The sequence below is a fragment of the Triticum urartu genome, chromosome 6A (genome assembly GCF_056163025.1).
Source record: "Triticum urartu cultivar PI428250 chromosome 6A, HENAU_Tu73, whole genome shotgun sequence".
NCBI lineage: Eukaryota > Viridiplantae > Streptophyta > Magnoliopsida > Poales > Poaceae > Triticum > Triticum urartu.
In genome coordinates this window covers 261,212,787-261,225,753 of record NC_141878.1, presented here as the reverse complement: position 1 = coordinate 261,225,753, position 12,967 = coordinate 261,212,787, and the positions used below count along the sequence as shown (strand labels likewise).

The following is a 12,967-nucleotide window of genomic DNA, read 5'->3' as shown; positions in this document are numbered from 1 at the left end:
AGAGAAACAAGAATAATGGTGCAAACTTCAGATAGGCATAGTTCTTCATCACTGTGCATTTTACTGGTCTAAGAGTTGGAGCAAAATTTAATGGCCTTGGTTTGGCTCGAATGCGTACTTCTTTTGGCAAATGTCAAGTAGCAGTCTCTGTTCTCTAGCTATGCTGCACTATCTAAGACTTCTCTATTTGACTAGACTTCTCTTTTCTTCTCAGGAAGTGAACTCAGGCTAGAGGCTTCGTTGGTGGTTGCACTCTTCAGAGCGTCTTCATGCACTTCATATATGTGAAGAAGAATTTCAAAAGTTATAATATCCTCACAGGAACACAACTGTATGAAACAAACAGTTGGTTCGCACTTCTTGAAACAGGGTAACTTCGGAATATGCAGATTGATCTTACATATTTAGAGATCACCATACTTTCAAGCAAGTTATATACACTCGAGTAGTTGCTTATTTCGACCGAAGTAAAACTTATGATTATTTTATCATTCATGGTTCTGTCAAGTCTGTATCATTTATCTTGAACAAATTGAAGGAGCAATCTAGGATACAGTGTTCTCATGGACAAAATCAGGGTAAATCCATTAACAGAACTACTACAAATAACGTAAGCAACAGATGCCTGTGAGATGATAGGGAGGTGGAAATTGTATCGTATGATGAAAGAGACTAAATGGTGCTTCAGTCAATGAACCGTATGATGTTTTGAACATTATGAAGTTGGGGCTTTAAAATCCTTCAAATTTCTAAATAGCTTGTTTTTTAACTGGTAGCTTGTTACATTTTCATTTTTGATCTGTTATTTAGGGATGTTTGTTTTCTTTGCTACCTGGTCTCTTTTACTCATGTAGAGGTACTCCCTTAGATCTCATAGGTTTTCATGTTTTGTTAAGCTTGGATATGAATTGCAACAGGCCTCCTTTTCTGATGCTTGTGTTGTGGTCCTCTTTGCTTTATCAAGTGGGAACTTACAAGCATTGTAAACCTCAATACAAGTAGAGTGATTCATGTAAAACAAATTGTTTTGTCTCTCCGGATGGTTTGGAGGAGAAGCACGTCTGTTGTTGGTATTTTAATGAATGCATTGTAATTCTCGCGGTAGCTTCTACTCCCTCCGTTTCTAAATATAAATCTTTTTAAAGATTTTAATATGGACTACATACAGACATATTTTAGAGTGTAGATCCACTCATTATGCTGCATGGGCCATGACCATCCGGTTTGTCGGTACACACATGTTTTTTTCATCAATACAGCCCGGTGTACAAGTCTCATTTCCCTTGAGGCTTTCCGAATCCTCCCAACTCTGCGTGCGGCGGCGGCAGCGAGCCCGCGTTGGAGATCCTGCAGGTCGCCTATGGTGGAGGTGTTTCTGTGCACGCACGACAGGCTCGATCTGGCGGTGAGGATGGCATGTCATTTTCTACCGCTGGTCAGTAATGGTTGCGGTTGATCCTCTCCTTGTCGACGCGCGCTTTGCGCACCGCCACCTGGATCTGCCGCTCGTGCTCCTTGAGCATCTCGTCCATGTTCCCTCCCGGCGGCACCAGCGGGCCGGAGTAGTTCATCCTCCGGTTCCGCCCTCCGTAACCCTGATGAATCACAAACACACCATCAGCGTGTGTCAAAGAATGCGTCGCGCTGCAGCAGCAGCAGCAAAATTTGACAGATACTCACAGGCACAGCTGAAGGGGCGTCCCTCGTGGGCATGGCGGTGTCTTTGTTGGCAGGGACGGGCCTGTCAAGCGCATTGGCGGGCTCGGCGACGTCGAGGCGGTTGTACTTGGAGTTGCTGTTCCTGGCCGCCGACGAGCTCGGGTGCAGGTCGGTGCCCCGGGACGTGGCGTAGGACCTCTGCGACGTCAGGTGCGCGGCGTGGTTCGACACCCTGACGGAGCTGGTCGTTCGCTGGAACCCGCGGCCGCGCTGGTCGTCTTTCCTGTACCACGTCGACCCGAACTGCCCGGCGTTCTGCATCGTCGACAGCTGCCCGGCGGCTGCCCGCGGCTCCATGCGGAATCCCGACATGCTGTCCTCCAGCGTGCTGCAGTGGTGGCTGCTGCTCTTTGGGTTGTTACGCACCTGCCTCCTCTGCAAACATAAATAAATTATTATTATGTAGTGTATGTATGTACGTACTAGCAAAAAGCCCCGTGCGTTGCAACGGAAAAAAATCCAATTATATTTTTAGCTGGGTCAGTTGGACAAACTATGCGTGGTCGATTGCGAATCAACCTGTGGTTGAGTTGGTTAGGTGGACAGTGGTATCCCCAACCCATCAGGGTTCAAATACTGGTGTTCGCATTATTTCTGGATTTATTTCAGGATTTCCGGCGATACGCTTTCAGTGGGAGGAGAACCCCATCCCACTGTGTCTCCTATGAGCAATGTGTCTGTCAAGATGACTTTGTAAATCTCAAGATGATATGCCGGCTCAGTCTCTCGGAGGTGCTCATAGAGGTAGGGTGTGTGTGCCTTCATAAGGGTGAGTGTATGCGTGTGTATATGAGCGCTTGTGTCTGTACTGATGCTCAAAAAAAAAATTATGTGTGGCCGATTGGCAGGTTATGACTTACAATTTTATTTTTTTCCGACCTGGCTTACAGTTCGTCGTCAGATGGGCTTCTTTTGTTGGGTTAAAATGGATGGCAGTAACGAAACCAAATAGCTTACATAAATTTAATTGAAATGGGACGAAACAAAGTGGGACGAAAGCAAGAATATCACCTCTTTTAATAGTAGGTATAGGCATAGGTATAGATATAGATGTACGTATAGAAACATAAACATGACAGATAATAATGATTTGAGTTCCTTTGGCGCGCGCGCACGTCGTGAGACATGAGGGATCGGATGAGCTGAGAAGAAATGAAATGAAGTACTAGTACGTACCTGGCGGTTTGCTCCAACGGCGTCTACTGGCTTGGGTTCGTCGTTTCTTCCGGGCTTCACGGACAGGGAGCCGTTGCCTGCTATGGTTGCCGCCGCGTTTTGCCTATCAACAACCCAAAAAAAAAAGAGTCAAAGTCACGTCGTAATTAAGGGCGGGAACCGTGGCGATCAATGCGAGTACCTCATGGCCTCCTTGCCGCGGAGCTTGGCGTCGTACTCTTTGCTTGGCGGGTACTTGGGAAAGCTCGACGGGTCACACGCCAACGGCTTGGTTCTGAAGAACTGATGAGATCCCATTTGCATTGCAGCAATGTGTCTGTCAGTCGCTGCAAAATCAGAGTATATAGCGTAAAACTACCGGTTTTCAGGCAAGAGTGGGTTCTGTAGAATTTGTTTTTTTTTTCAAAGACAAACCAAACCTAATTTGTGATAGGTACTCTATTCATGAAAAAAAGAAAGATAAAATGGGTGGTTCTACGGAGCCTTGCCTGAAAACCGGTACAAGTCGATGCTGCTGTGAGCGCGACGCTGGAAGAGAGAGGCTACTTACTTGGCTGTCGAGTGCCGAAGCTGCGGTGCCCCGGTGGGAGGGTTCGATGGCCAGCAGCGTGTCCACGAGGTCCAGCGCCGTGGGAGGGAAGTCCCGGAAGGTCTCGGCCGTCCGGCGCCTGTAGGGTCGCTGCGGCTTAAAGAGGGTCACGTCCGGCAGCTTCGCCTTGGCCCAGTACTCCTCAGACGGCGAACCGCAGAGTTTGAAGATCTTGTGCAGCTGCTCAATCTGCGCACTCACACAAGTGAGATCGAGTTTCATACTACACTACTAGGGAGTAAGTAGAGACCAAAATCAAATTACTACTAAGATGAGCTTAGTAGTTAGGAACCTCGGTCTGTCCGGGCATGATGGGCTTTCCGGCGAGCAGCTCGGCGAGGATGCAGCCGGTGCTCCACAGGTCGACCGCGACCCCGTACTCGGTGGCTCCGAGCAGGAGCTCCGGCGGGCGGTACCACAGCGTGACGACCCTGCTCGTGAGGTGCTGTGTCTTGGCCGGGTCGAAGAAGGTGGCCAGCCCGAAGTCGGCGATTTTGAGCACGCCGTTGTCGTCGATGAGCAGGTTGGACCCTTTGATGTCCCTGTGGAGCACCCCACGGCCGTGGCAATGGTGGAGCCCCGCCAGGATCTGCCTCATGAAGCACTTGACCTGCGGCTCGGTGAAGCGGAGGCCCGGGGTGGCGGCGAGGCCGGCGAGGTCGTGCTCCATGTACTCGAAGACGAGGTAGAGGCTGTGGGAGAGGCGTGACGTGACGATGCCCTCCAGCTTGATCACGTTGGGGTGGTCAAGCCGGCGCAGGATGTGGATCTCCCTCGCCATGAACCGCACGCTCTCCGGGTCCATGTTGACGAAGCGCACCCGCTTCAGCGCCACGATCTTGCCGCTCTGCAGGTCGCGCGCCATGTACACGTTGCTGTACGTGCCCTGCCCGATCTTGTCCAACCTCTCGAAGGTGTCGGCACGGCGGGGCAGCCACCCATGGACCACCTCCCCGGCCACGGAGGTTAGCCAGGACGGCCAGCCGGCGATCACGTGCTCGCCGGAGAACCCCTGGGGCACGCCCTGCGGGATGGGGTCCGCTGCATCATGGTCGCCGGTGTCCACGGTGGGCCGCCGGTGGTGCGTGAGCCCGGCTGTGCTGTACGACTTGTTGAGAGAGGCGACGACGAGCACCGGAGCCTTCTTCTGGGGTGCGGTGGTAGGCTGCGCCTTGGGCTTGACGCTGGACTCGGACCTGCTGATGACGGCGTGCACGACCGGCGCGACGACCGCAGAATCCTCCTTGGCGGTGAGAGTGATGAGCTGCTTCAGGGATTGGCTGGGCGCTTTCTGCAGCCGCAACCTGTCCGGCACCGGCACCGGCACGTGTTCCTCCTCGACAACCTGCTCCTTGGAGCAAAGGCTGCCCATGGTTGAGACGCCGTTCCGCCGGCCGGAGCCGGCTCCCCGTTTCTCCCCGACCGCCGGAACGCGCCTCAACAGCCGAGAGGAACGCGCGCGGCGGGGAAGACAGGCACGCGCCCGCAACAACCAGAGGTGTAGCTAGCTAGGCGGGGTACGGTCCTCCAAGAAGCGGTGGTCGTGGGAGCACGAATTTTTGTAACGTGCATGCCACCCATCTCTACTACCCAACCCATACTTTTGATTTTCAAACTACAACATGTTTAAAACCGAAAATCATATTTATTTTTTATTTTCATCTGGTTGACATGCCGTCCACTATATCAAATACTCCCTCCGTTTTAAAAAAAGTATCTCAATTTTAATACTATATTAAAGTTGAGACATTTATTTTGAGACGAAGAGAGTATCCTGTAGACAAGGTAGTTGGAAGATTATTATTGTAATACAACTGTCACCTACTATAAAACTAATCTGTTTTGTGCGACCCTGATAAACAAATTTTACGTGTGGATCCATTTGAACTAACAGTCCCATTTCATGTCTTAGGACACCCTCTCGAAATTATATTTGAAAGTAATTTTTCTTATTTTGTGAAATTAGACCCCTTCTAGCATATCCCCAACATAGTATTTTCTCATGTTATCATCTAGCTCAGATCACCAGCTCGACGCCCCTTATCCGAGATCCGCCGGTTTTAGCATTGACATTGATGGCCCACGCAGGTCCCATTGTTTGGTCACGAGAGCTCGATGTCGAATCTTCGAATCAACGATAGCATTGTGTAGCACCCAATATGCGGTCCTATCATCAAGGAACTTGAAAGTCCCGCAAATGATAGAAGCGCATATCGAAGACGCTTCGCAAGGTGGATATCATTATAACATACCATGTACTGAATAGATGAGAATACCAGATAAAGGCTTACACTCGCCACAAGCTACAACATGAATACATCACTATTGCAGGATGGTCCTAACGCGAACATGTATCTGTCGGTGTTCTGGGAACGGGGGTCCCCAGACTTGCCTACCTGCGATCCATGGCGTGGCTCTACGAGCGGGCTCGAACGGCCCATCTTCACCAACAAGCACCCAAGACCCTCGCGAGGGGCCAAGCCTCGCGAGGCGGACGACACAAGACCTCCTCGGGAGCGCCCTCACCAGGCTGGCTCGCGAGGGGCGGAGAGATCAAGGCAAGGCAAACCTCGCGAGGTTTGAATGATGTGAGCCATAACGATCAAGATCAGGCGGGCGCCAGCGCGCACAGTGTTCTTGTTTCCTCTTTGGTGCTAAGGAAGCAAGCAGGCGCGGAGTACCGAGGCCTCAAGCAAAGGTTTCCATATCGGTGCAATGAGACCATTGTTGGAAATATGCCCTAGAGGCAATAATAAAATTATTATTATTATATTTCTTTGTTCATGATAATTGTCTTTATTCATGCTATAACTGTATTATCCGGAGATCGTAATACACGTGTGAATACATAGACCATAATATGTCCCTAGTAAGCCTCTAGTTGACTAGCTCGTTGATCAACAGATAGTCATGGTTTCCTGGCTATGGACATTGGATGTCATTGATAACGGGATCACATCATTAGGAGAATGATGTGATGGACAAGACCTAATCCTAAGCATAGCACAAGATCGTGTAGTTCGTTTGCTAGAGCTTTTCCAATGTCAAGTATCTTTTCCTTTGACCATGAGATCGTGTAACTCCCGGATACCGTAAGTGCTTTGGGTGTATCAAACGTCACAACGTAACTGGGTGACTATAAAGGTGCACTACAGGTATTTCCGAAAGTGTCTGTTGGGTTGACACGGATCGAGACTGGGATTTGTCACTCCATATAACAGAGAGGTATCACTGGGCCCACTCGGTAATGCATCATCATTATGAGCTCAAGGTGACCAAGTGGTTGATCACGGGATCATGCATTATGGTACGAGTAAAGTGACTTGCCGGTAACGAGACTGAACAAGGTATTGGGATACCGACGATCAAGTCTCGGGCAAGTAACATACCGATTGACAAAGGGAATTGTGTACGGGGTTGTTTAATCCTCGACATCGTGGTTTATCCGATGAGATCATCGTGGAGCATGTGGGAGCCAACATGGGTATCCAGATCCCGCTGTTGGTTATTGACCGGAGAGTCGTCCCGGTCATGTCTGCATGTCTCCCGAACCCATAGGGTCTACACACTTAAGGTTCGGTGATGCTAGGGTTGTGAAGATATGTGTATGCAGTAACCCGAATGTTGTTCGGAGTCCCGGATGAGATCCCGGACGTCACGAGGAGTTCCGGAATGGTCCGGAGGTAAAGAATTATATATAGGAAGTGCTGTTTCGGCCATCGGGACAAGTTTCGGGGTTATCGGTATTGTTTCGGGACCACCGGAGGGGTCCCGGGGGCCCACCGGGTGGGGCTACCTGTCCCGGGGGGCCACATGGGCTGTAGGGGGTGCGCCTTGACCTAGATGGGCCAAGGGCACCAGCCCCAAAAGCCCATGCGCCTAGGGTTCCACTTAAGGGAAGAGTCCCAATGGTGGAAGGCACCTCTAGGTGCCTTGGGGGGGAGGGAAACCTCCCCTTGGCTGCCGCACCTAGGAGATTGGATCTCCTAGGCTGGCGCACCACCCCCCTTGGCCCTCCTATATATAGTTGAGGAGAGGGAGGACTTCAGACCTCAGCCTTTGGTGCTTCCCTCTCCCCTGTTACATCTCTCCCTCGTAGTACACGGCGAAGCCCTGCTACTGTGACGCCATGCATCCACCACCACGCCGTCGTGCTGCTGGATCTTCATCAACCTCTCCTCCCCTTTGCTGGATCAAGAAAGGAGGAGACGTCATCCGCTCCGTACGTGTGTTGAACGCGGAGGTACCGTCCGTTCGGTGCTAGGATTTCCGGTGATTTGAATCACGTCGTGTTCGACTACATCAACCCCGTTCTTCGAACGCTTCCGCTCGCCATCTACAAAGGTATGTAGATGCATCTAATCACTCGTTGCTAGATGAACTCCTAGATGGATCTTGGTGAAACGAGTAGGAAAAATTTTGTTTTCTGCAACGTTCCTCAACAGTGGCATCATGAGCTAGGTCTATGCGTAGTTCTCTTGCGCGAGTAGAACACAATTTGTTGTGGGCGTAGATGTTGTCAACTTTCTTGCCGCTACTAGTCTTATCTTGCTTCAACGGTATTGTGGGATGAAGCGGCCCGAACCAACCTTACACGTATGCTTACGTGAGACCGGTTCCACCGACTAACATGCACAAGTTGCATAAGGTGGCTGGCGGGTGTCTGTCTCTCCTACTTTAGTTGGAGCAGATTCGATGAACAGGGTCCTTATGAAGGGTAAATAGAAGTTGACAAATCACGTTGTGGCTTTCACGTAGGTAAGAAAACGTTCTTGTTAGAACCCTACTTCAGCCACGTAAAATCTGCAACAACAATTAGAGGACGTCTAACTTGTTTTTGCAGCAAGTGCTTTGTGATATGATATGGCCAAAGTTGTGATGAATGATGAATGATCTATATGTGATGTTCATGCTATTGTACAAGGAATCACAACTTACATGTCGATGAGTATGACGGTGACAGGATGATCATGAAGCCCCAAGATGGAGATCAAAGGAGCTATGTGATATTGGCCATATCATGTCACTATTATTATTTGATTGCATGTGATGTTTATCATGTTTTGTATCTTGTTTACTTAGAACGACGGTAGTAAATAAGATGATCCCTTACAACAATTTCAAGAAGTGTTCTCCCCTAACTGTGCACCGTTGCTACAGTTCGTCGTTTCGAAGCACCACGTGTTAATCGGGTGTGATAGATCCTTACGTTCACATACAATGGGTGTAAGATAGTTTTACACATGCAAAAACACTTAGGGTTAACTTGACGAGCCTAGCATGTACAGACATGGCCTCGGAACACAGAGACCGAAAGGTCGAACACGAGTCGTATGGAAGATACGATCAACATGAAGATGTTCACCGGCGATGACTAGTCCGTCTCACGTGTTAATCGGACACGGCCTAGTCGACTCGGATCGTGTAACACTTAGATGACTAGAGGGATGTCTAATCTGAGTGGGAGTTCATTAATAATTTGATTAGATGAACTTAATTATCATGAACTTAGTCTAAAATCTTTACAATATGTCTTGTAGATCAAATGGCCAACGTCGTATTCAATTTCAACGCGTTCCTAGAGAAAACCAAGCTGAAAGACGATGGCAGCAACTATACGGACTGGGTCCGGAACCTGAGGATCATCCTCATAGCTGCCAAGAAAGATTATGTCCTACAAGCACCGCTAGGTGATCCACCCGTCCCACAGAACCAAGACGCTATGAACGCTTGGCAGACATGTACTGATGACTACTCCCTCGTTCAGTGCGGCATGCTTTACAGCTTAGAGCCGGGGCTCCAAAAGCGTTTTGAGAGACATGGAGCATATGAGATGTTCGAAGAGCTAAAAATGGTTTTTCAAGCTCATGCCCGGATCGAGAGATATGAAGTCTCCGATAAGTTCTTCAGCTGGAAGATGGAGGAAAATAGTTCTGTCAGTGAGTACATACTCACTATGTCTGGGTTACATAACCGCTTGACTCAGCTGGGAGTTAATCTCCCGGATGACGCGGTCATTGACAGAATCCTCCAGTCGCTTCCACCAAGATACAAGAGCTTTGTGATGAACTTCAATATGCAGGGGATGGTAAAGACCATTCCTGAAGTATTTGCTATGCTGAAATCAGCAGAGGTAGAAGTCAAGAAGGAACATCAAGTGTTGATGATGAATAAAACCACTAAGTTCAAGAAGGGCAAGGGTAAAAAGAACTTCAAGAAGGACGGCAAGGAAGTTGCCGCGCCCGGCAAGCAAGCTGCCGGGAAGAAGTCAAAGAATGGACCCAAGCCTGAGACAGAGTGCTTTTATTGCAAAGGGAAGGGTCACTGGAAGCGGAACTGCCCCAAATACTTAGCGGACAAGAAGGCCGGCAACACCAAAGGTATATTTGATATACATGTAATTGATGTGTACCTTACCAGTGCTCGTAGTAACTCCTGGGTATTTGATACCGGTGCCGTTGCTCATATTTGTAACTCACAGCAGGAGCTGCGGAATAAACGGAGACTGGCGAAGGACGAGGTGACGATGCGCGTCGGGAATGGTTCCAAGGTCGATGTGATCGCCGTCGGCACGCTACCTCTACATTTACCTACGGGATTAGTTATAAACCTCAATAATTGTTATTTAGTGCCATGTTTGAGCATGAACATTGTATCAGGATCTCGTTTAATACGAGATGGCTACTCATTTAAATCCGAGAATAATGGTTGTTCTATTTATATGAGAGATATGTTTTATGGTCATGCTCCGATAGTCAATGGTTTATTCTTAATGAATCTCGAGCGTATTACTACACATATTCATAGTGTGAGTACCAAAATATGTAAGGTTGATAATGATAGTCCCACATACTTATGGCACTGCCGCCTTGGTCACATAGGTGTCAAACGCATGAAGAAGCTCCATGCAGATGGACTTTTAGAGTCTCTTGATTACGAATCATTTGACACGTGCGAACCATGCCTCATGGGAAAAATGACCAAGACTCCGTTCTCAGGAACAATGGAGCAAGCAACCAACTTATTGGAAATCATACATACTGATGTGTGCGGTCCAATGAGTGTTGAGGCTCGCGGTGGCTATCGTTATGTTCTCACCCTCACTGATGACTTGAGTAGATATGGGTATGTCTACTTAATGAAACACAAGTCTGAAACCTTTGAAAAGTTCAAGGAATTTCAGAGTGAGGTTGAGAATCAACGTGACAGGAAAATCAAGTTTCTACGATCAGATCGTGGAGGAGAATACTTGAGTCACGAATTTGGCACACACTTAAGAAAATATGGAATAGTTTCACAACTCATGCCGCCTGGAACACCTCAGCGTAATGGTGTGTCCGAACGTCGTAATCGCACTCTATTAGATATGGTACGATCTATGATGTCTCTTACCGATTTACCGCTATCTTTTTGGGGCTATGCTTTAGAGACTGCCGCATTCACTTTAAATAGGGCTCCGTCGAAATCCGTTGAGACGACACCGTATGAATTATGGTTTGGGAAGAAACCTAAGCTGTGTTTCTAAAAGTTTGGGGATGCGATGCTTATGTCAGGAAATTTCAACCTGAAAAGCTCGAACCCAAGTTGGAAAAATGCGTCTTCATAGGATACCCTAAAGAAACTGCTGGGTATACCTTCTACCTCAGATCCGAAGGCAAGATCTTTATTGCCAGGAATGGATTCTTTCTAGAGAAAGAGTTTCTCTCGAAAGAAGTAAGTGGGAGGAAAGTAGAACTTGATGAAGTATTGCCTCTTGAACCGGTAAATGGCGCAACTCAAGAAAATGTTCCTGAGGTGCCTGCACCGACTAGAGAGGAAGTTATTCATGATGATCAAGATACTTCTGATCAAGCTCCTACTGAAATTCGAAGGTCCACAAGAACACGTTCCGCACCAGAGTGGTACGGCAACCCTGTCTTGGAAATCATGTTGTTAGACAACGGTGAACCTTCGAACTATGAAGAAGCGATGGCGGGACCGGATTTCGACAAATGGCTAGAAGCCATGAAATCCGAGATAGGATCCATGTATGAAAACGAAGTATGGACTTTGACTGACTTGCCCGTTGAACGACGAGCCATAGAAAATAAATGGATCTTTAAGAAGAAGACAGACGCAGATGGTAATGTGACCATCTATAAAGCTCGGCTTGTCACTAAGGGTTATCGACAAGTTCAAGGGGTTGACTACGATGAGACTTTCTCACCGGTAGTGAAGCTAAAGTCCGTCCGAATCATGTTAGCAATTGCCGCATTCTACGATTATGAAATATGGCAAATGGACGTCAAAACGACATTCCTTAATGGTTTCCTTAAGGAAGAATTGTATATGATGCAGCCGGAAGGTTTTGTCGATCCTAAGAATGCTGACAAGGTGTGCAAGCTCCAACGCTCGATTTATGGGCTGGTGCAAGCATCTCGGAGTTGGAACATTCGCTTTGATGAGATGATCAAAGCGTTTGGGTTTACGCAGATTTATGGAGAAGCCTGCGTTTACAAGAAAGTGAGTGGGAGCTCTGTAGCATACCTCATACTATATGTAGATGACATACTTTTGATGGGAAATGATATAGAACTCTTGGACAGCATCAAGGCCTACTTGAATAAGAGTTTTTCAATGAAGGACCTTGGAGAAGCTGCTTATATATTAGGCATCAAGATCTATAGGGATAGATCGAGACGCCTCATAGGTCTTTCACAAAGCACGTACCTTGATAAGATTTTGAAGAAGTTCAAAATGGATCAGTCCAAGAAAGGGTTCTTGCCTGTTTTGCAAGGTATGAAATTGAGCTCGGCTCAATACCCGACCACGGCAGAAGATATAGAAGAGATGAGTGTCATCCCCTATGCCTCAGCCATAGGTTCTATTATGTATGCCATGCTGTGTACCAGACCTGATGTAAACCTTGCCGTAAGTTTGGTAGGAAGGTACCAAAGTAATCCCAGCAAGGAACACTGGACGGCGGTCAAGAATATCCTGAAGTACCTGAAAAGGACTAAGGAAATGTTTCTCGTTTATGGAGGTGACGAAGAGCTCGTCGTAAAGGGTTACGTCGACACTAGCTTCGACACAGATCTGGATGACTCTAAGTCACAAACCGGATACGTGTATATGTTGAATGGTGGAGCAGTGAGCTGGTGCAGCTGCAAGCAGAGCGTCGTGGCGGGATCTACATGTGAAGCGGAGTACATGGCAGCCTCGGAGGCAGCACATGAAGCAATATGGGTGAAGGAGTTCATCACCGACCTAGGAGTCATACCCAATGCGTCGGGGCCAATCAAACTCTTTTGTGACAACACTGGGGCTATTGCACTTGCCAAGGAGCCCAGGTTTCACAAGAAGACAAGGCACATCAAGCGTCGCTTCAACTCCATTCGTGAAAATGTTCAAGATGGAGACATAGAGATTTGTAAAGTACATACGGACCTGAATATAGCAGATCCATTGACTAAGCCTCTCCCTAGGGCAAAACATGATCAACAC

General features: G+C 48.1%; 1 protein-coding gene across 1 annotated transcript; it reads right to left on the bottom strand.

Moving 5' to 3' along the window:
- Nucleotides 1–1,120: 1,120 nt before the first annotated feature.
- LOC125513496 (putative serine/threonine-protein kinase At1g54610) lies at nt 1,121–5,057 on the bottom strand. The gene is made up of 6 exons (XM_048678626.2): nt 3,777–5,057; nt 3,446–3,673; nt 3,077–3,177; nt 2,896–2,998; nt 1,681–2,094; nt 1,121–1,595 (listed from the first exon to the last, which is right to left on the bottom strand). Exons 1-6 carry the CDS (start codon nt 4,854–4,856, stop codon nt 1,437–1,439), a joined length of 2,085 nt encoding a protein of 694 aa, XP_048534583.2. The 5' UTR covers nt 4,857–5,057; the 3' UTR covers nt 1,121–1,436.
- Between the last annotated feature and the right edge of the window lie 7,910 nt (nt 5,058–12,967).

Excerpts from the sequence above, each read along its gene's own strand:
- LOC125513496 (XM_048678626.2), bottom strand. The coding sequence starts at position 4,856 with ATGGGCAGCCTTTGCTCCAAGGAGCAGGTTGTCGAGGAGGAACACGTG. Across the intron at positions 3,178-3,445 it reads CTTCGGCACTCGACAGCCAA|TTCTTCAGAACCAAGCCGTT; the intron begins GTAAGTAGCCTC and ends GGATCTCATCAG. Across the intron at positions 2,999-3,076 it reads CGCGGCAAGGAGGCCATGAG|GCAAAACGCGGCGGCAACCA; the intron begins GTACTCGCATTG and ends GGTTGTTGATAG.